General features: G+C 39.8%; 1 protein-coding gene across 1 annotated transcript in view; it reads left to right on the top strand.

The window, feature by feature from the left end:
- Positions 1-25,298, top strand: part of apaf1 (apoptotic peptidase activating factor 1) — a 90,327-nt gene that overhangs the window by 59,563 nt on the left and 5,466 nt on the right. Inside the window, exon 26 of the mRNA XM_062994165.1 lies at positions 3,324-3,470. Within this exon, the coding sequence (XP_062850235.1) occupies positions 3,324-3,470 (147 nt within the window). The remainder of the gene's footprint in view (positions 1-3,323; positions 3,471-25,298) is intronic.

Consider the following 25,298-nt stretch of genomic DNA (forward strand, 5'->3'; position numbering starts at 1 on the left):
CAGAAAGGGTTAAGGGTCTTGCTCAAGGGCCCAACAGTGGCTGCATGGCAGAGCTGGAATTCAAACTCTCAACCTTTCAGTTGATAGATCAAAGCCCTACCCACTAGGCTACCATTGTTGGTGCTGGATCGAAAAAACAAATAACATGCATAATCTGCTTTTTCCTTGACCTTTGGCTTCTGTGCCCATAAAATAGGGCATGTATTGACTATACCCATGCAAAAGTACCTGAAACATTGATATCTTGCCAAGCTTGGGAATAAAAGTGGTAGCCTAGTGGGTGGAGCTTTGGGCTGTCAATCAAAAGGTTAAGAGTTTGAATCCTGGCTCTGCCATGCTGCCACTGTTGGGCCCTTAAGCAAGGCCCCTAACCCCCTCCGCTTCTGGGGCTTCCAAACAAGCTGGGATATGCGAAGAAAGGATTTCATCGTACTGTACACCTGTATATGTATATATGACAAATAAAGTCATTCTATTCTATTCTAAAACTTACATCTGGCTAAGAGTACGCTTATATAAATTGGTCTAATGTGCTAGCTCAACCTAACTCCTTTAAATCTCAGCAGTGCTATCACCATAGCCATACATCCAACAGACACAATTGGCTGTGCCTTAGGAAATGAGAGAGGTAGACAGGGTTTTTGTAACTGCATAAGCACGACCTCAGCTGCTTGGTTGAGGTGCCTGCATGTGTGGTGGATGATTTATGAAGGGCATAATGTGACTTTCCATAGACCATACGGCTCTTGTCATTGCTTGCAGGTTAAATCAAACAGCCAGTGACTGAGTCAGTAAAGGTTAGGAGAGCTACAGTGTGTTCATGAATGGTTGTGGTGGAATAGTTGTGAGAAGGGTGAGCTGGATCTTCCCATCCAACATTATCCACAAACACACTCCAAGTCTTGTGGAAAGGATGTTAAAACTATTGGTGTTGACATATAATATAGCTATTTAGCGTAGCTGCATTCACACATCCAAATGCACCCAAAATGCTCTCTACCTTGGCTGCCTCAGTAGGGGATATCGATGTGTTTTAAAGTGTATAATAATAACTACTCATTTTTTTTATGTGCTTTATTTGTTTTGAATTTTTGGCATATACCCTGTTATGTTCACTTATTTCCCATTGGCCTTCCGATAAAAATCTGCAAACCTTTCAATTAAGAAGACAGGGCGGTAGGGATCTTTATTCCCTACTGTTATAATATGCACATTCATGCCAGACACATCAGCTTCAAGATTTCAGCTTTGTTTTTTTTTGTTTTTTTTATTATTATTAAATCTTGTCCTTGCTCTCTATTTCATTTCTCATCTGTGAGCTCCCCTTACTTTTTCTGTGGTACTTTAACCCTGTCACCTTGTCATAACAATATGGCCCTTATTAAAGTCACTCAGGTCTTCATGCTGATTATATATTCTGCATTTATGCATGTACTATGAGTAATTATTATCAGCCTGATATTTAATATATCCCTGACTGTGACATGCACAGTTGTAATGAAATAGGCATTGCCATGCACTTTTTCGTGAGGTCGTCCTAATGTCTTGGGCTCATCAATATATAATATGTAGACTAGGACCTACTAGTATAGAAACATAGCCTGTACCTCTCTGATTTGTCTTTTTAAATATCCTGACACATTATTCTACATTTTAAAACTCTGGCAACATTTGGTTTGTTTAGGTTCAGAAAACCTTCAGAAATCTTTGTGCCTTTATGTTTACTATGACAGCTCATATGCTTTGTACTGCTTAAAAGTAAATTAAATCTTATAATTTTAAATGTTAAAGTTGACATGATTGATTTTCCTTCCAGACCCACAGAACACAATTATAAGTTCTGTATATATGAAGTTATAAAATGGGATGCAAAATCACAAAGATACACTAGTGGAGCTAATTACTCCTCTGGTGGTGTAAAACAAACAGGTTTGAGATAACTAAGAAATAAAAGTGCTACTGATAACCCAGGTATGAGTCTGTAATGTGGAATCATTGGTGAGTGAATGGTCTGTCAATCAGGAGTAAATTACTTTGAGAATAGGCTGCTGAGCAGAATAAAGACACACCTTATACGTCACTCTGTGTGTACCTGGCAAGTCATGTGTGAAGGTTTGCTAGTTGTTGTGTAAAACCTGCATGTGCGAAAGAAGCCTGGATTATCGCATTACAGGCATTTACACAGATTTTGAAGATGGAAAAAGCAAGTGAGACTGAGTGTGACAGTGTGTATGAGATATAAATAGAGACGCAAGGACGTCTGAAACAAGAACCCAGCCCACTTAAATGTGTGTAAGTCAAGCCCTCTGGTTCCACTGTGCTCCAGCTCACATTATTTATAAACTCTTTATTGGTTTGGCAGCTTAGCAGTAATGGACTAGAAGCATTCAGAATACAGAACACATCTGCAGTCAATCCCAGATTTTGAAAACAGTGGAAGTAAAAGCAGTTATCACTGTTTGTATAGTAATTTCGGGATGGTAGCAAAGTGGGTAGAGCTTTGGGCTATCAACTGAAAGGTTGAGAATTCGAATCCCAGCTCTGCCATGCAACCACTGTTGGGCCCTTGGGCAAGACCCTTAATCCTCTATGCTCCAGGAGCACTGTACGATGGCTGACCCTGCGCTCTGACCCCAACCTCCAAACAAGTTGGGATATGCGAAGAAAGAATTTCGTTGTAGCTTACACCTGTATATGTATATATGACAAATAAAGCCATTTATTCATTCATTTAACTTAACTCTTGCACCACCACCACCAAGCATTATCAGCTAGTTTTGCATCTCGCCAAAGCATCTTAATTAGGATTAGTACTTTGACTAGTGCAGTTTAAAAAATTCAGCCTTTTAATTTTTTTCAGTTTCAGACAACTTGCTTTTTGTATTTTGTATTCATTTTTTGATCAGTGTTGTCCTACATAACCCAAATTGCACCCCAGCTTCAGCTCATGGACAGATGGCCTTACATTTTCTTTTATATTTCTTTTATATAAAGTGCATTTTGTTGTTCACATAATAACACAGCAAAGCACCCCAAAACCATCACACTACCAACAGTATGTTTGACTTTCGTTTAGTGTTTGTATGGCTTTGCCTTTACAAAATAACAAAAGAAGATATAAAAAAAAACCTATTTCTATCTGTCTGTCTGTCTATAGAACAGCTTTGGGAATCATCCAGGTGTTTTTTTGTATAGGTTGGATGAGCGCTAATAATTCTGGTACCCACTTTTAGGATATTGTTGCCATTTGCTAACCATTCTTTAAATTGTAATACACAATAAGGATGAATTGAAAATAAGGCTTTTTTTAATTTGTTCTGCAGCTGTGGAACATGCTAAACGGAGACCTGCTGAAGGTCTGCTCCCGCAAGTCCAAAGATTCGATGGATTCTTTTCATGGAGGCTGGGTGACTGACCTTCACTTCTCTCCTGATAATAGAGTATTTGTGTCCACCGGAGGATACATTAAGGTACGCAGACACATGCACATACACATTCACACACTAACTAAATCTTCTTGGATCTGACTTGATAATCGACTTTTAATAAAACCTTGTGCACTGTAGTTAGATACTGTACATCCTGTACATGCTTGCTAGGGAAATGTTTCTCACTTTTAAGATTACATGGTAGGCATCTTGATAAATGGTTAACGATATGATTAAAAACAGAAAGTAATTCTTTTTTATTCACTTCCATAACCTCTGCTTAACAAATAAAACCAACTGAACATGGTTCTTAAGTTACTCTGTAATCATGATCCATATACAAATATTACTGTGTTTTTACAAGCACCAAGAACTAATAAACACACTTATAGTTTACTGACGAACTTTATTGTATTTTTAAAATATAAACATATTTGGAATTTGATGCCTGCAACACGCTCAAAAAAGTTTGTTTAGTGTTTCATCACCCTTCCTATTAATGAGATTTTTTAATGGTTTGGGAACTGAGGACACTAATTGTTACAGTTTTCACAGTGAAATATTTTCCATTCTTGCTTGATATGAAACTTCAGCTGATTAACAGTCCGTGATTGCTGTTGTTTAATTTTTCTCCACGATTCACCATACATTTTAATAAGAGACAGATCTGGACTGCAGACAGGCCAGTCAAGCACATGCATTCTTTTTTAACAAAACCACATTGTTGTAGTGTGTGCAGAACGACACCTGGTTGAACGATTGTCTTGCTGAAATAACCAGGAAGAAATGTTGCCTTAAAAAAACAATATATATGCCGCTCAGATGGGGCAGCGGTAAAAACACACTCTAGCGCACCAGAGCTGGGATCTTAAATACATCGTATCGAATCTCAGCTCTGCCATCCAGCTGGACTGTAGTGGCACACTAGGCGAGTGCACAGAGGCAGGGACAGAGTGTGGATCAGAGTGTAACTCTCCGTACACAAAGCTGATTCGCATATGTGCACTCTCCTAGTGTGGGTGACAAATGCATACAGCTGCTGCCTACATATCGGAGGGTAGCTATAGTGGGTTAGCTTTGTTCTTCTCAAATCAGAGCGGGGGTCGGCATTGGTGGAGAGTAAGCGTGACGCAATCGGGCAATTGGACGCTCTAAAAAGTCAGGAGAAAAAGGGGAGAAAATGCATAAAGAAAAAAATATATAAAAAAAAACAATACATGTCTCAGGATCAGTGGTACCTTTACATATCCATACCTTAGCTTTAGCACTTTTTGCTATTCAGTCTGGGTGGTCCTTTTTATCTTTGGCACACAGAACTCGATGTCTGGTTTTCAGAAATTAGGCTGAAATGTGGATACATGTGACCATACACACGTTCCTGCTCCCTTTTGGTACTTGTATTAAATAATGGAATTTAGGAGACACCATCCTTGTTCTATATCTAAGCAGTGTTTTATATCTAAGCAGTATGTCCAATATACTGACTTTGAATCCGGGTAAAAGAGCAGCATGAACCAGGCCAGTGAACCGCGGCCACAGTTTGATGTGATGTATGAGTGTAGGTGTGATAATGAGTTGTGATTGATCATGACTCTTCTTCATCAGAATGCCACTCTGTGTTATAGGATCTGATAGATTAATCATCTTAGAAGCGAACACAATTTTTCTAGCCGTCAGTCGACATTAGGCTGCCTGCCAACGTTTTGTCATTTTTGTAATAACCCGATAGTAATGATATAGTCTATGCTGGACAAGGTACATATCTCTAAATAAAATTTTTGCCCTTCATGCTGTGACAGATTTCTTTTACAAAGGAGTTTTTTAGAGGTCAGTATTTTTCAGCTGCAAATTAATTGCTCTATAAATATTACATTGTACGAAAACACTCTAATAATAGTATTACATAAAATTAGGATGTGTGTAGTTTATTGATTTGATACTATTACATGGATAGAGAATCTGAAATAGTGTTTAACTCAAATAAATTAATACTGTACTGGCACGTTATGGCTCAACCACTGAAAATACAAAAAATGTAAGTACCTACTATAGTGTAGCAAAACCATTGCTGTTATTTGGAGTCGGCTGCTTCTTAGCTGACACCAGCCTCTTTTTAGTCATCTTTTAGTAAGGCTTTAAGGTTGGGCATTGACGTTTTTTCTATACAGCATTCCAATTCATTCAATATGTGTTGAATAGTGTTGATGTCAGGACTCTATACTATACAGGACTCTATACAACACTATACTGAACTGTGCTGACCAGTAAAGATTTTCCATACCGAACCTGATAAACCATTTTTTTTATGGACTTTGCTTTGTTTATTGAGCAGGGCCATGCTGAGACAGCAAAGGACATTCCCCAAACCTTTGCATAAGATTACTATTCTCTATAATCTCATTGTTTTCTGTAGGATTAAAGTTTTTTTCTTCAGTGGAACTTAGCAGTCAAGAGCATTAGTCTTCTTTAACCAAACTTTTAAGCTGGCACTGTGGTAGCCAACTAAAGCATTCAGCTGTCGAATTGTGCAACTGATTTATCTCTTCTGAGAATTCATTCTTATTGCCCCAATGTCCAAATGCAGAGTGCTCTATACTAGCATTGGGGCGATTGTGGGTTTTTTTTGTATCTAATGCACACATTTATTTAATGCACGTAAATAAATGAGTGAAATGAAGTAACCAACACATTATAAATACATTTTCTAACACACTTCATTAATTTTAAAAAATATATATGGTCATGTTGTTTTTGAGAGCAGATCATTTTTATTACCCCCAACAAAAACAAGCCTATATGAGTTTTGCATTTTTTCCATTTTCTCCCAATCCAATCATATCCAACTTCTTATTTGTATCTTTCCTTCACTGCTGCAAATCAAGCTATTTGTATAGTGCCTTTTACAATGGACATTGTCTCAAAGCAACTTTACAGAATCCAGGACCGACAGGCCAAAAACTCCTGTTGAGCAAGCCAAGGGCGACAGTGGCAAGGAAAAACTCCTTTAAAATTACAAGAAGAAACCCTGAGAGGAACCAGACTCGACAGGGACCCCCATCCTTGGGTGGCTGGAGAATAATTCAAATGAATAGGATTTACACAAATCATACATACAAAAAATTTAATAGAACTAGAAGTAATAACTAGCACAAAAAAAAATAATAATAATGCTGCAGACCCCGTCCCTTACCAAGGACATGCCCCCTTTAACATGTGTGCAGTTGGAGAGTCATGAAATGCGTGTTCGGAGAGTCATGCAATGCTCTCCATTATTCACTATCAATATACAGGCACCTTTGACCAGCCAGCAGAGGCCGCATATAGTTCTATTTATTTATTTATAATTTATTTATAATGTATTTGTTATTAATAATTCTATTTATTGCCTAACAAAAAATAAATGGTTGACGGTAAAAGGGGCTTGAAGTGAATGGCAGGAAGAATTGTACATGGATCAATCTCAGAGCGAACACATAATTAAAAAGTAAAAACCTGAATTTTACAAAGCAATTAAAAATGGATGCATTAATTATAGCTTCTGCACTTTACTGCACTTTAATTTTTTACTTGCCATTTTACAGTGTTACAGTGTGTGTTTGATCTTAGGCTTGTGTGCAACACTGGCATACTGTCAAAGGTTTCTTGACTTTGCCATGCGATCCAGTTTAGTTTGTATATGTCAAATTGGCTGATTCTACTAGTTTAAAGGTGTGTCTATGTGCTTTTAGTAATTTTGTGCCCCTTTACCTTTTATACAGCAGTACTTATACAGGTTTAAAAACATGAAATGTGCGTGTCCATTTTAGTCTGTAGGATTCTATTTCATTCTGCTTTTAGCAATAGGAGTGTCAGTGCACAGTGCTTTTCCATTCACAGCTCCTTTATTGAATCTTGCTTTAGGTATAAATATGGACCTGAACTAAAAAGAGTGCTCTGAGCTTTTACTGTGAGAGGAAATCCTATTATGCTACTCTGGGTCAGTGCACACTACTGAGTGGTGTAGAAGGCAAAGATCTGACTTCTCTCCAAAGGGCGTCATTTTAGATGTTTTAGATGCTTTTACTTTTACGGCCAAAAGTATGTGAACACTTAACCATTTTTTGGGCATCTTATAAAAAAAACAAAAAACATTAGCTTATTATGGGAGGCAAAACTTAGAAATATCCAGAACAGGGCACCAACCCATTGCAGGGCTTCACGCCACCACCACCCACTAAGACTTAGCCCATGATGTCTGTGTAGACACCTGGCCAGTAGGACAGCTGAGATTTAAATCTGTGTCTTAGCGATGATGGGCTAGTGTAATACCTGAGCACCTGCCAGTAACATTAACTGAAATGAAATAAAAAGCATACATTTCAATGAACATTATCTTTTCAAAAATATGCAGTTGGCAGTTACCAGCCCCCCAGCCCATAGCATGATGCTGCCACCAGCATGTTTTACCGCACGGATGCTATTAGCCAGTTTATGTGCTGTACCTGATGTTCATCTCATTGCTCAAATTGTATTTTGTCATAATTGTAAGTCGCTTTACATAAATGCATCTGCTAAATGCTGCAAATGCAGTGTAAATGGAAATCACCATAGACTCAGTGGTACAAGAAGCACGAGAAGGAACAAGAAAGATTAGATTATTTATTTATTTAATTAACTCATTTGGATGTGCAAGGATGGCACGGTGGATCAGTGGGTAGCACTGTCCCCTCACAGCAAGAAGATCCTGAGTTTGATCCCCAGGTGGGTCCTCTGATCCCCCCAACCCTTTACTGGGTCCTTTCTGTGTGGAGTTTGCATGTTCTCCCTGTGTCTGTGTGGGTTTCCTTCGGGAGCTCCGGTTTCCTCCCACAGTCCTAAGACATGCAAGTGAGGTGAATTGGAGATACAAAATTGTCCATGACTGTGTTTCTGTCATGAATGTAACCAAAGTGTGTAAAACATGACGTAAAAATAAATATTTAAATATTTGGATGGGCACAGACATATCACCAGCTGAAGTCGACTAACGACTAATGAGCAACTAACTGGTGCATTACACACCCTATTTAAAAAGGTAAAGCTGTAAACATATTGTGATCTGTGCTCTGACTATCAGGCAGATCTACAGCTTGCTAAGACATTATGAAATGGTAATGGCTTTGCTGGTTGGAAAGCTTGAGTGACTTCATTGTTCTACTAGACAGAACTTATATTGTGTATTGTTTGACCTTTACATACATTCTGTTATTACATATTGTCACTACTGTCCATGCATCCTATTCATATCAAATGTGTGTGTGTGTGTGTGTGTGTGTGTGTGTGCGTGCGTGCGTGCGTCTTTGGGATTGATGGAGAGTGATTTATAGCAGTGGTGCATGGCAATATCTGTCTGTGGTGCTGCTTTGCTTTCACACATAAATGACAAATAGTTATTGCTTGTGTGTAAGTGTGTGTCCTGTGAGAGACAGAACATAATACGGTGTGCGAAGGATAGAGATTACCTGCTGGAGTGAAGAGAAATGTGTAGGTCAGACAGCATATTACACCACTGCTTGGGGAAATGTATTGCTTTAGCAAAGTGTACACACACAAATACACACACTTGTATTTCTTGTCAAGTGCGGCCCATAGTAATTCACACTCAGTGCATCTAATATCTTCATCAAAGACTGTGCACAATAGCACATTTATCAGCTTCAGAAAAATAAACAATAATATTCTTTTGGGTAAAAGTTCAATTAACAGGTGCTGCATTCCAAAATTGTGTTTAACATGACCCCAGTGACTTTGTTTTACTATTTAAAAGTGTGCATCACCTGCTTCACACATATGGCCACTTGTGGAAGAAAAAAGATTATGCTACTGAAATTCACCTGCTCTTGCATAAGGACACAAACTGAAGCATTTACTTGTATTTAACAGTTTAAATGATTGAAACACATCTTTCCATATTTCCATTGAAATTACTGTGCACTCCCCATATTCCTAGATAGGGATAAGGTTTCCAAATCATAATTTTAGCATTTCCATTCTTTGTTAGGACTTTGTATTGCTTATCCTTTTTATTTAACAAAAATGTGAAACTGTCCAGTAGAAAAAAAGCAACATAGCTGTTGTGGTTTAGTGGGTGTTTAGTGCTTTTGTGTGTGGTTTAAAAAATGTTATAAAAAGTTTATAAAATGTTCAAGTTATGGTATGTTTTAAGCAGGAAAATTTGTAACAGGTTATGTAATCTTGACTGGATTTAATTGAGGACCCGCCAAAGAGTCTTTGCAGGTTAAGAGGAGTCGTTGTTTACCAATTTGTGCCAAACCTCTTGAGGTAATTGTCAGTCAGTTCAAAAAGAACATTATTTCGCACAAAGATTGCAAATAATTTAGGGCTTTTACTTAGGGCTGTGCGATATGACTAAAAAAACTCATATCTCGATATGCTTTTGAGAAGTGATGATATACGATACGATACAATATAATGTAAACTTAAAGTACAGTTTTAGTTATAGCGTATTTTAGCTTATTTGGTTTACAAGTTTTCTTAAAAACACAACACATTGTAGTTCTGATCAATTCTGACAGAATTACAGTGTTTATATTTTGTATTATTTTGTGTTAAACAACAGCACCTCGACCCAGATCAACCACACAGCAGTATAAAATCATAACCTCTGCTTACCTGCATGTTGTTCCATTAGGGATATAATCACCTTGTTTTTCTTCTTGAAAGCCACCTTATATGTTTCCAGAATATTTCCAGAATATATAAATCCATTTCCAACTGTGTTTATCCTCCTATAAGGTAAAACGCTGAAACTGGTAATTTGTTCACTAAACTGTCGCTTATGCCTTTTTAGCTAATCAAGAGAGAGATTGAAATTCCACCCAAAATCTGAATTCAAAAGCTCTGATTGGTTTATACAGCTGTTTAAGGTTTGAACCATGAATGAATCTCTTTCACAAATGAGCAAAACGAATGAATCTTTACCATAGATAAGAGCACAGCTCCCTGATTCGATTCCAATGAATAATTCATTTGAAAAGAGCCGTGCACACCCCCACCCCCTCATGTGCTAGAGAAAGCGTTATGCGAAGTACCTGTGCTGTTTTAAATATTCTTAAACTGTAACCTGTGTATCCTAGACATACTCTATATATCGAATATTGCCATTTTTTAACATTGTGTAAAAAGTAATATCGAATATATCGATATTCGTGATATACCGCCCAGCCCCACTTTTACTATCTACCATGCATAATACTGTGAAAAGATTCAGGAAATCAGGAGTAATCTTCCAACCTTGGAGACCACTGTTGAATAAGCTTGATCGTCAAGCTCTCAGACAGCGATGAATGAGAAACAGTTGTGCTGTTGTGAAATGTATAGCCACATGATACTTCAGAAATCTGCTGCACTTAACACAGTCCACCGCTGCATCAAGTCTTGTACACAAAGAGAAAATCATACATTAACACTGTGCAAAAATGCTGCCAAGTTCTCTGGGCCTGAGATGCATCTTAGATGGACCAAAACACATGTGGAAACGTGCTGTGGTCAGATGTGTTCGTGTTTCAGCTTGTTTTCTGTAAGGAAAAAAAGAATGTTAGGTTTTAGACTGTTATCAGTGAAAGGACATCAGTGCCCAGACTTGGGTATGTGTGAAGGTATAATTTATGTGAGGGCTTATATTGGGATTTGATAGAGACGTATGCTGCCATCAAGACAACTTTTCCCCAAGGAAGTCAAGTCCATGGTTATTTAAGCAAGACAATGCCAAATGCTTTGTAGACACAAAGTGTGTGTGTGCTTGATTGGCCTGCCTGCAGTCCAGCTCTGTCCCCTATTAAAAATGTATGGTGCATTATGTGAAGAAGAATCAGACAATGGCGACCACACACTTTTGAGCAGCTGACATCTTGTATGAAACAAAAACAGGCAAAAGATTCCACTTGCAAATCTTCAACAATTACCATCCCCAGTTCCCAAACCATTGTAAGTGTAATTAATTGAAAGGTGATGTAACACAGTGGTAAACAAGCCTGTGTACCAAGTGTGTTGCAGACATCAAATTCAAATCTTAATAACTAACAGATTAGAAATAAGAGATTCTAAGAGATTAGAAGCATTTTTGCTAGTGGTTTTAGATTTTTGGTCCCACTGTGTATATGTACAGTGTATCACAAAAGTGAGTACACCCCTCACATTTCTGCAGATATTTAAGTATATCTTTTCATGGCACAACACTGACAAAATGACACTTTGACACAATGAAAAGTAGTCTGTGTGCAGCTTATATAACAGTGTAAATTTATTCTTCCCTAAAAATAACTCAATATACAGCCATTAATGTCTAAACCACCGGCAACAAAAGTGAGTACACCCCTAAGAGACTACACCCCTAAATGTCCAAATTGAGCACTGCTTGTCATTTTCCCTCCAAAATGTCATGTGATTTGTTAGTGTTACTAGGTCTTAGGTGTGCATAGGGAGCAGGTGTGTTCAATTTAGTAGTACAGCTCTCACACTCTCTCATACTGGTCACTGAAAGTTCCAACATGGCACCTCATGGCAAAGAACTCTCTGAGGATCTTAAAAGACGAATTGTTGCGCTACATGAAGATGGCCAAGGCTACAAGAAGATTGCCAACACCCTGAAACTGAGCTGCAGCACAGTGGCCAAGATCATCCAGCGTTTTAAAAGAGCAGGGTCCACTCAGAACAGACCTCGTGTTGGTCGTCCAAAGAAGCTGAGTGCACGTGCTCAGCGTCACATCCAACTGCTGTCTTTGAAAGATAGGCGCAGGAGTGCTGTCAGCATTGCTGCAGAGATTGAAAAGGTGGGGGGTCAGCCTGTCAGTGCTCAGACCATACGCCGCACACTACATCAAATTGGTCTGCATGGCTGTCACCCCAGAATGAAGCCTCTTCTGAAGTCTCTACACAAGAAAGCCCGCAAACAGTTTGCTGAAGACATGTCAACAAAGGACATGGATTACTGGAACCATGTCCTATGGTCTGATGAGACCAAGATTAATTTGTTTGGTTCAGATGGTCTCAAGCATGTGTGGTGGCAATCAAGTGAGAAGTACAAAGATAAGTGTGTCATGCCTACAGTCAAGCATGGTGGTGGGAATGCCATGGTCTGGGGCTGCATGAGTGCAGCAGGTGTTGGGGAGTTACATTTCATTGAGGGACACATGAACTCCAATATGTACTGTGAAATACTGAAGCGGAGCATGATCCCCTCCCTCCGGAAACTGGGTCGCAGGGCAGTGTTCCAGCATGATAATGACCCCAAACACACCTCTAAGACGACCACTGCTTTATTGAAGAGGCTGAGGGTAAAGGTGATGGACTGGCCAAGCATGTCTCCAGACCTAAACCCAATAGAACATCTTTGGGGCATCCTCAAGCGGAAGGTGGAGGAGCGCAAAGTCTCGAATATCCGCCAGCTCCGTGATGTCGTCATGGAGGAGTGGAAAAGCATTCCAGTGGCAACCTGTGAAGCTCTGGTAAACTCCATGCCCAGGAGAGTTAAGGCAGTTCTGGGAAATAATGGTGGCCACACAAAATATTGACACTTTCACTAAGGGGTGTACTCACTTTTGTTGCCGGTGGTTTAGACATTAATGGCTGTATATTGAGTTATTTTTAGGGAAGAATAAATTTACACTGTTATATAAGCTGCACACAGACTACTTTTCATTGTGTCAAAGTGTCATTTTGTCAGTGTTGTCCCATGAAAAGATATACTTAAATATCTGCAGAAATGTGAGGGGTGTACTCACTTTTGTGATACACTGTATATAGCTAAACAGTATAGTCTGCACATACACACATTAGCTGGTGTACAGTTTAAGAGAGCTGGATCGAATCCTTTTATGAAGAACAGATTAAAAGAGAAAGGAAAGAAAAGGGAGTGGTTGTCCCAGCATTAATATTTTAGCACTGGATGGCTAGGATGAATTATGTAGGCTGGGCTGCTTTTCCTCATGGGAAAGCTCTCAGTTCTGGGTGGATCCTGTGTCTCTGGCTCAGTTCCTCTCAGTGTGCTTTCCTTTTATATCACGGGGACTTGAACAGTTTTTTTTTTTTACAGGTTACACACATACAGCTACAAAAATACACATACACCGATCAGCCATAACATTAAAACAACCTCATTGTTTCTACACTCACTGTCTATTTTATCAGCTCCACTTACCATATAGAAGCACTTTGTAGTTCTACAATTACTGACTGTAGTCCATCTGTTTCTCTGCATGCTTTGTTAGCGCTCTTTCATGCTGTTCTTCAGTGGCCAGGACTCTCCAAGGACACTACATTATTTGGGTGGTGGATCATTCTCAGCACTGCAGTGACAATGATATGGTGGTGGTGTGTTAGTGTGTGTTATGCTGGTATAAGTGGATAAGACACAGCAATTCCGATGGAGTTTTTAAACACCTCACTGTCACTGCTGGACTGAGAATAGTCCACCAACCAAAAAAATATCCAGCCAACAGCGCCCCGTGTGCAATGTCCTATGACCACTGATGAAGGTCTAGAAGACCTCAAACATCAGCAAAAGATGAGCGATCATCTCTGACTTTACATCTACAAGGTGGACCAACTAGGTAGGTGTGTCTAATAGAGTGGACAGTGAGTGGACACAGTATTTAAAAACTCCAGCAGCGCTGCTGTGTCTTATCCACTCATACCAGCACAACACACACTAACATTGACATTGACATTTTCAGCATTTAGCAGACGCTTTTATCCAAAGCGACTTACAGTTGTGACAGTATACAGTCTAAGCAATTGAGGGTTAAGGGCCTTGCTTAAGGGCCCAACAGTTGCAACCTTGCGGAGGTGAGGCTTGAACCGGCAACCTTCTGATTACTAGTCCAGTACCTTAACCACTAGGCTACAGCTGCCCTACCACCACAGCTGCTCTACCACCACCATGTCAGTGTCACTGCAGTGCTGAGAATCATCCACCACCTAAATAATGTGTCTGTGGTGGTCCTGTAGGGGTCCTGACCATTAAAGAACAGGGTGAAAGCAGGTTAAAAAAGCATGTAGAGAAACAGATGGACTACAGTCAGTAATTGTAGAACTACAAAGTGCTTCTACATGGTAAGTGGAGCTGATAAAATGGACAGTGAGTGTAGAAACAAGGAGGTTTTAATGTTATGGCTGATCAGTGTATCTACATACATGAAGTCTACATCAGTTATTAATTTGAACTTCTGCAACTAATTAAGCAAGTACTTTTCTGACAACATGACAAAAATATAGATACCACACATCTAATATTTGTATTGTTTTTACTTTGGTGAGACATTTTTAATAGCTGTCAAAATGTTGATGGCACATTAATAACTTATAGATAATGATATTGAATATTCTTACATTTATTGACATTTGGGAATAGCTTATAATAAATGTAGTTAGGTGTGTGATTGGGTTATTGATGTCTTTGGGATGGAGTGTTGGGGGCTATGCCAGTAGTAATAGGGTAGGGGTCAAGAAGTTATCTTCCTTTAAAAATGACCATTTAAACCCCATTTACCCTTGGTAAAAATATTATTTTTTTTGTTCCTTAATTCTGGAGATATGAACAGCCCTCCTCCTTTCAGCAGGTTTTGTTTCTTTCAGCTCAGTTACACAATATGGTTGTTTTTGACTTTGATTCACCTTATTCTTTCTCGCTCTCTCTTTCAGCTCTCTCTCTCTCTCTCTCTCTCTCTCTCTCTCTCTCTCTCTCTCTCTCTCTCTCTCTCTCTCTCTCTCTCCTCTCCTCTCTCTCTTCTCCTATTTTAACACTCTTTTTTTAAAACAATGAGAAGCTGCCAGGAGCTCAGGTTTAATAAAGCTGCCTCTCACTTTTCCTTTACATAATGTCCATTTCTCATCATTTATCAAAGCAAACAATAAGACCCAGTCTTGCAAGATCGAAGTCTCGCACACCCTCTAGACATTCTGAATCTTTATGGCTTTTTCTCACCTTCACCATAGAGTCACACCATTAAGATGCTGTGATACATTACACTGATTAGATGGCTTGATTGATGGGAACATTGAAGCAAGGTCATGCATCTCTCTGCTGCTTTTTTCCTAAAGGAATGTTCACTCTGGTGTCTGCGGCTAAGCTCTTAATGAAGCCTGAACATACTCGTGGTCACACGCTGCTCCTTCATCAATCCCTCTGCTTGCAAATAGCTGAGACCAGAAATTTTGGTAGTCAATACCAGTACATTTTTTTCTTTACCTATAGAATACCACTGCAAGAGCAGAAATGCAAACAGTTATAATATAAAATATTAGCTCATACGAATGTTCAGGGTTTTCTGGAACTATGACAACATATGGTGGGTCAAAAATTTACATACTTCAGCTTGTGTTACCAATTTGGTGGTGTAGAAAGTTCTACAATGTCTTACTGGCCCTTCCTCCTGATCATGATCTTAACTGCTGGTAACATCTATGTGCCCACATAAATAAGACTAGTTTGACCACATCCATTAAAAGGTACATGAAACACTGGTTTCTGCAGTCTGTCTTGATGACGAGTCCAATTGTCAGCTTGTATATGTATGTACAGTATGTATGTATGTATGTATGTATGTATGTATGTATTATGTACAGTGTATCACAAAAGTGAGTACACCCCTCACATTTCTGCAAATATTTCATTATATCTTTTCATGGGACAACACTATAGACATGAAACTTGGATATAACTTAGAGTAGTCAGTGTACAGCTTGTATAGCAGTGTAGATTTACTGTCTTCTGAAAATAACTCAACACACAGCCATTAATGTCTAAATAGCTGGCAACATAAGTGAGTACACCCCACAGTGAACATGTCCAAATTGTGCCCAAATGTGTCGTTGTCCCTCCCTGGTGTCATGTGTCAAGGTCCCAGGTGTAAATGGGGAGCAGGGCTGTTAAATTTGGTGTTTTGGGTACAATTCTCTCATACTGGCCACTGGATATTCAACATGGCACCTCATGGCAAAGAACTCTCTGAGGATGTGAGAAATAGAATTGTTGCTCTCCACAAAGATGGCCTGGGCTATAAGAAGATTGCTAACACCCTGAAACTGAGCTACAGCATGGTGGCCAAGGTCATACAGCGGTTTTCCAGGACAGGTTCCACTCGGAACAGGCTTCGCCAGGGTCGACCAAAGAAGTTGAGTCCACGTGTTCGGCGTCATATCCAGAGGTTGGCTTTAAAAAATAGACACATGAGTGCTGCCAGCATTGCTGCAGAGGTTGAAGACATGGGAGGTCAGCCTGTCAGTGCTCAGACCATACGCCGCACACTGCATCAACTCGGTCTGCATGGTCGTCATCCCAGAAGGAAGCTGACGCACAAGAAAGCCCGCAAACAGTTTGCTGAAAACAAGCAGTCCAAGAACATGGATTACTGGAATGCCCTGTGGTCTGACGAGACCAAGATAAACTTGTTTGGCTCAGATGGTGTCCAGCATGTGTGGCGGCGCCCTGGTGAGAAGTACCAAGACAACTGTATCTTGCCTACAGTCAAGCATGGTGGTGGTAGCATCATGGTCTTGGGCTGCATGAGTGTTGCTGGCACTGGGGAGCTGCAGTTCATTGAGGGAAACATGAATTCCAACATGTACTGTGACATTCTGAAACAGAGCATGATCCCCTCCCTTCGAAAACTGGGCCTCATGGCAGTTTTCCAACAGGATAACGACCCCAAACACAACCTCCAAGATGACAACTGCCTTGCTGAGGAAGCTGAAGGTAAAGGTGATGGACTAAACCCAATTGAGCACCTGTGGCGCATCCTCAAGTGGAAGGTAGAGGAGTTCAAGGTGTAACATCCACCAGCTCCGTGATGTCATCATGGAGGAGTGGAAGAGGATTCCAGTAGCAACCTGTGCAGCTCTGGTGAATTCCATGCCCAGGAGGGTTAAGGCAGTGCTGGATAATAATGGTGGTCACACAAAATATTGACACTTTGGGCACAATTTGGACATGTTCACTGTGGGGTGTACTCACTTATGTTGCCAGCTATTTAGACATTAATGGCTGTGTGTTGAGTTATTTTCAGAAGACAGTAAATCTACACTGCTATACAAGTTGTACACTGACTACTCTAAGTTATATCCAAGTTTTATTTCTATAGTGTTGTCTCATGAAAAGATAGCATGAAATATTTGCAGAAATGTGAGGGGTGTACTCACTTTTGTGATACACTGTATGTATGTATATATATATATATATATATATATGTATATGTGTATATGTATATATAGTATATATATATATATATATATATATATTGTGTGTGTGTATATACAGTTTATATATATATATATATATATATATATACAATATATATATATATAAAACGTTAAAACCACCTCCATGTTTCTACACTCCATTGTCCATTTTATCAGATCTACTTACCACATAAAAGCAATTTGTAGTTCTACAATTACTGACTGTAGTCCATTTGTTTCTCTACATACTTATTTTTAGTCTGCTTTCACCCTGTTCTTTAATGGTCAGGACCCCCACAGAGCAGGTATTATTTAGGTGGTGGATCATTCTCAGCACTTCAGTGACAATGACATGGTGGGTGTGTGTTGTGCTGGTATGAGTGGATCAGACACAGCAGCGCTGCTGGAGTTTTTAAATACCGTGTCCACTCACTGTCCACTATTTTAGACACTCCTACCTAGTTGGTCCACCTTTCTATCAGAACCAGCATTAACTTCTTCAGCAATTTGAGCTACAGTAGCTTGTCTGTTGGGTTTTAGAGATGCTCTGACCCAGTCGTCTAGCCATCACACTTTGGCCCTTGTCAAACTCGCTCAAATCCTTACGCTTGCCCATTTTCCCTGCTTCTAACACATCAACTTTGAGGATAAAATGTTCACTTGCTGCCTAATATATCCCACCCACTAACAGGTGCCGTGATGAAGAGATAATCAGTGTTACTTCACCTGTCAGTGGTCATAATGTTATGCCTGGTCGGTGTATGTGTATATATATATATATATATATATATATATATTAGGGCTGTCAAACGATTAACATTTTTAATCGCGATTAATCTCAGAATTTCATATAGTTAATCGCGATTAATCACATTAAAAAAATCTGTGTAAATGTTATAGAAAACAAGGATTTTTGTGTGAAATGTTACAATTAAAATGGTGAACACATTTTATGCTAAATGTACTGATGTTAAAAACTGCTGGGACAAGAGAAAACTGTAAGGGAGTTTTATTCACTCACATACTAGGCAGTAATACTATCCAGCAGAGACCCTTGACTTCGTATATATGTCAGATTGTAGGTTAAAATTTCTCCATCAGCAAACATTGTAGATCAGCGGTGCTTTAGGTGGGATAAGGCATAGTTATTGTAACAGACTTTTCTGTGGTTGTATCGTGACAATGGTTTGATGGACGTTTCTACACGAAGTGAGTGTGTTTTGACCCTTTGGGGCTTCCATAGTTCATGGAATAGCATGCTTGGCTAATGACTCTAGCTGTCCACTATTCGGTACCGTAACAGAAAAAGTAATAAAAGTGTTCTGCTCCCGACAACTTGTGAATATACCGTGTATTTATTTCTTTATTAAGAAAGTGCATCACTACGACGCTCGGTTACATTTGAGAAACGCTGTCTTAATGAGAGATGCCGTGCACGGTCAAGTCTCAACATGAACTACGGATGACTCGCAGAGCCAAATAGAATTTGCGTTAACGGCACTATTTTTTAAAATCGCGTTAAATTGAGATCGCGTCAATGCGTTATTATCGGTGTCATTATCTAATGCGTTATTGTTATTATTATTAACTTCGACAGCCCTAATATATATATATACAGGGGTTGGACAAAATAACTGAAACACCTGTCATTTTAGTGTGGGAGGTTTCATGGCTAAATTGGACCAGTCTGGTGGCCAATCTTCATTAATTGCACATTGCACCAGTAAGAGCAGAGTGTGAAGGTTCAATTAGCAGGGTAAGAGCACAGTTTTGCTCAAAATATTGCAATGCACACAACATTATGGGTGACATACCAGAGTTCAAAAGAGGACAAATTGTTGGTGCACGTCTTGCTGGCGCATCTGTGACCAAGACAGCAAGTCTTTGTGATGTATCAAGAGCCACGGTATCCAGGGTAATGTCAGCATACCACCAAGAAGGACAAACCACATCCAACAGGATTAACTGTGGACGCAAGAGGAAGCTGTCTGAAAGGGATGTTCGGGTGCTAACCCGGATTGTATCCAAAAAACATAAAACCACGGCTGCCCAAATCACGGCAGAATTAAATGTGCACCTCAACTCTCCTGTTTCCACCAGAACTGTCCGTCGGGAGCTCCACAGGGTCAATATACACGGCCGGGCTGCTATAGCCAAACCTTTGGTCACTCGTGCCAATGCCAAACGTCGGTTTCAATGGTGCAAGGAGCGCAAATCTTGGGCTGTGGACAATGTGAAACATGTATTGTTCTCTGATGAGTCCACCTTTACTGTTTTCCCCACATCCGGGAGAGTTACGGTGTGGAGAAGCCCCAAAGAAGCGTACCACCCAGACTGTTGCATGCCCAGAGTGAAGCATGGGGGTGGATCAGTGATGGTTTGGGCTGCCATATCATGGCATTCCCTTGGCCCAATACTTGTGCTAGATGGGCGCGTCACTGCCAAGGACTACCGAACCATTCTGGAGGACCATGTGCATCCAATGGCGGTGCCGTGTATCAGGATGACAATGCACCAATACACACAGCAAGACTGGTGAAAGATTGGTTTGATGAACATGAAAGTGAAGTTGAACATCTCCCATGGCCTGCACAGTCACCAGATCTAAATATTATTGAGCCACTTTGGGGTGTTTTGGAGAAGCGAGTCAGGAAACGTTTTCCTCCACCAGCATCACGTAGTGACCTGGCCACTATCCTGCAAGAAGAATGGCTTAAAATCCCTCTGACCACTGTGCAGGACTTGTATATGTCATTTCCAAGACGAATTGACGCTGTATTGGCCGCAAAAGGAGGCCCTACACCATACTAATAAATTATTGTGGTCTAAAACCAGGTGTTTCAGTTATTTTGTCCAACCCCTGTATATATACAGTATATATACTATATATACAGTGTATATATATGGTTCCAGATCCAAGTACTTTTAATATTAGACAAAGATAATCCAAGTAAACACAAAATGCTTTTTAAATGATTATTTCATTTACTGAAATAAAAACAAAACTGTTTAGTCTTACCAGGCACTAGGTGAAAAAGTAATTTCCCCCTTAGCTATTAAAACAACAGTTTTACAAACAAACTAATTTTATATAACAATTGTGTTTTATTTCCCTAGCCACACACAGGCATAATTACTGCCAGACCTGTTAAATCTAAACATCACTTAAATAGAACCTGTCTGGCAGTGTGTATCAGGCTAGAGGGTTTTAAAAATCAGCACAATGCCACATTCTAAAGAGTCATTGGAACCAGTCTTTCTTAACCGTTTATCCAATCAGGGTTGTGGGGGAGTGCTGGAGCCTATCTCAGCTTTTCAATGGGCGCAAGGCACACAGTAACACCCTGGACAGGGCGCCAGTCCATCGCAGGGCAGACACACACACACACACATTCACCTATAGGGCAATTCAGTATCTCCAATTAACCTGACTGTGGGAGGAAACCGGAGCTCCCGGAGGAAACCCACGCAGACACGGGGAGAACATGCAAACTCCGCACAGAAATAACCCAGGACCTTTTTGAGTGGACCTTAAGAGTGGCTGGCCTACCAAAATTTAAAGAACACATCAACGACTCATCCTAAAGGTCACAAAAGAACAGGCCTCACTTACTTCAGTTAAAGTCAATGTACATGATTCCACAATAAGAAAGACACTGGCATCCAGTTGCAAGGTGCAAACCACTGCGGACCAAAAAGAACACAAAGCCTTGCACTTGCTAAAAAACATCTAGATGACTTGCAAGATTTTTGGGATAGTATTTTTTGTTAAAAGTGGAGCTTTTTGGAAGACATGGCTCTGGTTACATCTACAGTGTAAAGCTGATGCCACAATACACCATAAGAACATCATACAAGCACACAAGCAAGTCCACCTCTGAATGGCTGAAAAGAAACTAAATAAGATTTTGGAGTGGCCAAGTTAAAGTCCTGACCTGAATCCCATTCAGATACTGTGGCAAGGTCTTAAACAGGCCGCTTGTGTTGGAGAACCCTCCAAAATAATACAGCAACACTTGACTGCAGTTGTTACTGCCAAGGGTGGTACCACCAGTTATTAGGTTTAAGTAGGCAATTACTTTTTGGCATGGGGGATTTAGGTTTTGAATCAATTTTTATCTTTAATAAATGGACTAATCATTTAAAAGCTACATTTTGTGTTTATTTCTGTTTTCTTTATCTTATATTATAAGAAACATTTAAATGTGACACATTAGCAAAAAGAATAAAAATTGGAATAGGAGTAGATACCTTTACACAGCAGTGTAATTCTACAATCATTAATACTAATTAAAAAATAATTAATTTAAAAGAGTTTTTCATTCAATAGTTTGAATGTTCTTTGTTGTTATTAAATTCTAAAATTCTTTCATAGTTTAAAGCCATATGTGTTTTTTGCCATATTGGTAGTCATTGCTTTCATATATTCAACAGTGTCTGTTGTCCCAGACCTTCTTGCTTTTTAGGACATTCTCCTGCTATAACATTGTAACAATGCCTTTTTTTGGCTCAGTTGATCCAAGCATGATAACATTCTGTCCTTCTGTTCTGTCTGACTCTGTCTGTTTTGTTATGGTGCTTTCACCCGCACCATAACTTCCATCTCAATCTCCTCTATTCCCTGGTGCGGACTCCTCTTTCGGTACAAAGTAATAGGAAGTAAGTCTTCAAGTCTGTAAGTCTCGGATGAATTGTTTGCTTTCGTGCTTTAACAGTGTTGGTCTTGGAGTGCTGTGATTTTGTTAGACTTAGATGCATGCGGGATATTGAGTCTACTGGATCTGTGATAGAAGCTGTAATGGATCAGGTAAAGTAATTCAGTCCATTGGTCTTACTGCAAGTCAAAACTCTACAACCATTATAGTACATGACATTTAGTAATGTATAAGATAAAAGATATTTTTTTTACAATAAATACAGAGATTTGCTTACAATGCTAGCCCCCAATACACTGATGTAAAAATAAATAACATATTCCACCAACTAGCTTTGTGTAATGTTAGGATCTGTCAGTGTTCCAATCAGTTGTTAGCATGACAAAATGTTTTTAAAATGCCCCTCCGCAAAAACCCGGTAGATTGGGGCCGCTCAGGTGGCGCAGTGGTAAAAATACACGCTGGAACCAGAGCTGGGATCTCGAATACATCGTATCGAACCTCAGCTCTGCCTGCCGCCTAAGGCTGAGCGGCCACATGAACAACGATTGGCCTGTTGTTCAGATATGGGTGGGACTAAGCCAGATGGGGTCTCTCTCCCATGACTGGTGGAACCAGAGCTGGGATCTCGAATACATTGTATCGAATCTCAGCTCTGCCTGCCGTCTAAGGCTGAGCAACCACATGAACAAGGTACGGGGGACTCTCTCCCATGACTGGTGCAATTATGACCTCTGCTGGCTGATTGCCTGCACAGAGATAAGAAAAGAGTGCTCTCAGGGTGTGTCTCTCCGTACACAACGCTGAGCTGCACTGCACTCGTCAAAGTGCAGGTGATAAGATGCATACGGCATGCTGCCCACGTGTCAGAGGGGGCATGGGTTAGCTTCGTTCTCCACAATCAAAGCAGGGATCGGCATTGGTGGAGAGGAAGCATGATGCAATCGGGCAATTGGACGCGCTTAAGGGAGAAAAAGGGGAGAAAATGCATAAAGAAAATTTTAAAAATGTTAAAAAAAAAAAAATGTTCGGTGATGCTGTTATTTTACTCAGTGTATTGGTAAATATATTTACCTATTCACTTAAACTGTAGAAAAAAATGCATTATTAGTCTTGATTTGCCGCAATATATATATAAATTGCTTAAAATAGTAGTGCCTCCCACGTCTTCAACCTCTGCAGCAATGCTGGCAGCACTCATGTGTCTATTTTTTAAAGCCAACCTCTGGATATGACGCCGAACACGTGGACTCAACTTCTTTGGTCGACCCTGGCGAAGCCTGTTCCGAGTGGAACCTGTCCTGGAAAACCGCTGTATGACCTTGGCCACCATGCTGTAGCTCAGTTTCAGGGTGTTAGCAATCTTCTTAAAGCCCAGGCCATCTTTGTGGAGAGCAACAATTCTATTTCTCACATCCTCAGAGAGTTCTTTGCCATGAGGTGCCATGTTGAATATCCAGTGGCCAGTATGAGAGAATTGTACCCAAAACACCAAATTTAACAGCCCTGCTCCCCATTTACACCTGGGACCTTGACACATGACACCAGGGAGGGACAACGACACATTTGGGCACAATTTGGACATGTTCACTGTGGGGTGTACTCACTTATGTTGCCAGCTATTTAGACATTAATGGCTGTGTGTTGAGTTATTTTCAGAAGACAGTAAATCTACACTGCTATACAAGTTGTACACTGACTACTCTAAGTTATATCCAAGTTTCATGTCTATAGTGTTGTCCCATGAAAAGATATAATGAAATATTTGCAGAAATGTGAGGGGTGTACTCACTTTTGTGATACACTGTATATATATACTAGGGCTGTCAAACGATTAAAATTTTTAATCGCGATTAATCTCAGAATTTCATATAGTTAATCGCGATTAATCGCATTAAAAAAAATCTGTGTAAATGTTATAGAAAACAAGGATTTTTAAGTGAAATGTTACAATTACAATGGTGAACACATTTTATGCTAAATGTACTAATGTTAAAAACTGCTGGGACAAGAGAAAACTGTAAGGGAGTTTTATTCACTCACATACTAGGCAGTAATACTATCCAGTGGTTTAATGGACGTTTCGAGTGTGTTTAGACTAGGGTGGCCAGATTCATAGTAACAAAAAGGAGGACATTACACCCCAAAAAGCCGGACATCTTATTAGGAACAGGGGGACATGCTACTGCAACACACAGAATGAATCCAGAACCCATATAACAGTTTTTGACCAATTTAAGCAAGAATTATATAACAAATGACTGTTTTACTCACTAAATGTTGTGTCTTTTCATATTTAGGTCCGTTCATCGCTGCCTCAAAAGTTTACTTTTTGGCATTTTCACCGCGTTCCTGATCATGAGAGCTGAGTGATTGACTCAGGTAGCGCGGTGTTTACAAAACAGAGAGGGCGGGCGAAATTCAACCACCCAATCACAGACTAGCATTTAGAGGGCGGACCTTCTCCGATTGGCCAGTGGTAGCTCTATAAGGAGTCAAATGAGGCTGTTAAACCAATGAAATACAAAGCATTTGTTTCGACATGTACCTGAGCCAATGGTAAATAATATTGATCAAAAATGAAACCAGTTCACTCCAAAAGGAGGATTTTTAAGTGTCCGTCCTAGCGTTACGTGAATGGAGGACTGGCAGCTTCTTTATTATGCAAGTGCATTACTACGACACTACCACGCTCGGTAACATTATGTTAACAAACCGCAAATAAAAAACGGTGGCAAGTCCGACATTAAAACGTTTGTTCTACCAGTCAAGTCTCAACATGAACTAGAATTTGCGTTAACGGCACTAATTTTTATAATCGCGTTAAATTGAGATTGCGTTAATGCGTTATTATCGCGTTAACTTCGACAGCCCTAATATATACACATACTGTACATACAGTATATAAAACATGGTTGTGGCACTATCATGCTATGAGTGTGCTTCTCAGCAGCAGGGACAGGGAGACAAGTAAAAAAAAAAAAGTGTGTCTGTGGAAATT

This window comes from Trichomycterus rosablanca, chromosome 1, assembly GCF_030014385.1.
Source record: "Trichomycterus rosablanca isolate fTriRos1 chromosome 1, fTriRos1.hap1, whole genome shotgun sequence".
NCBI classification, from domain to species: Eukaryota; Metazoa; Chordata; class Actinopteri; order Siluriformes; family Trichomycteridae; genus Trichomycterus; species Trichomycterus rosablanca.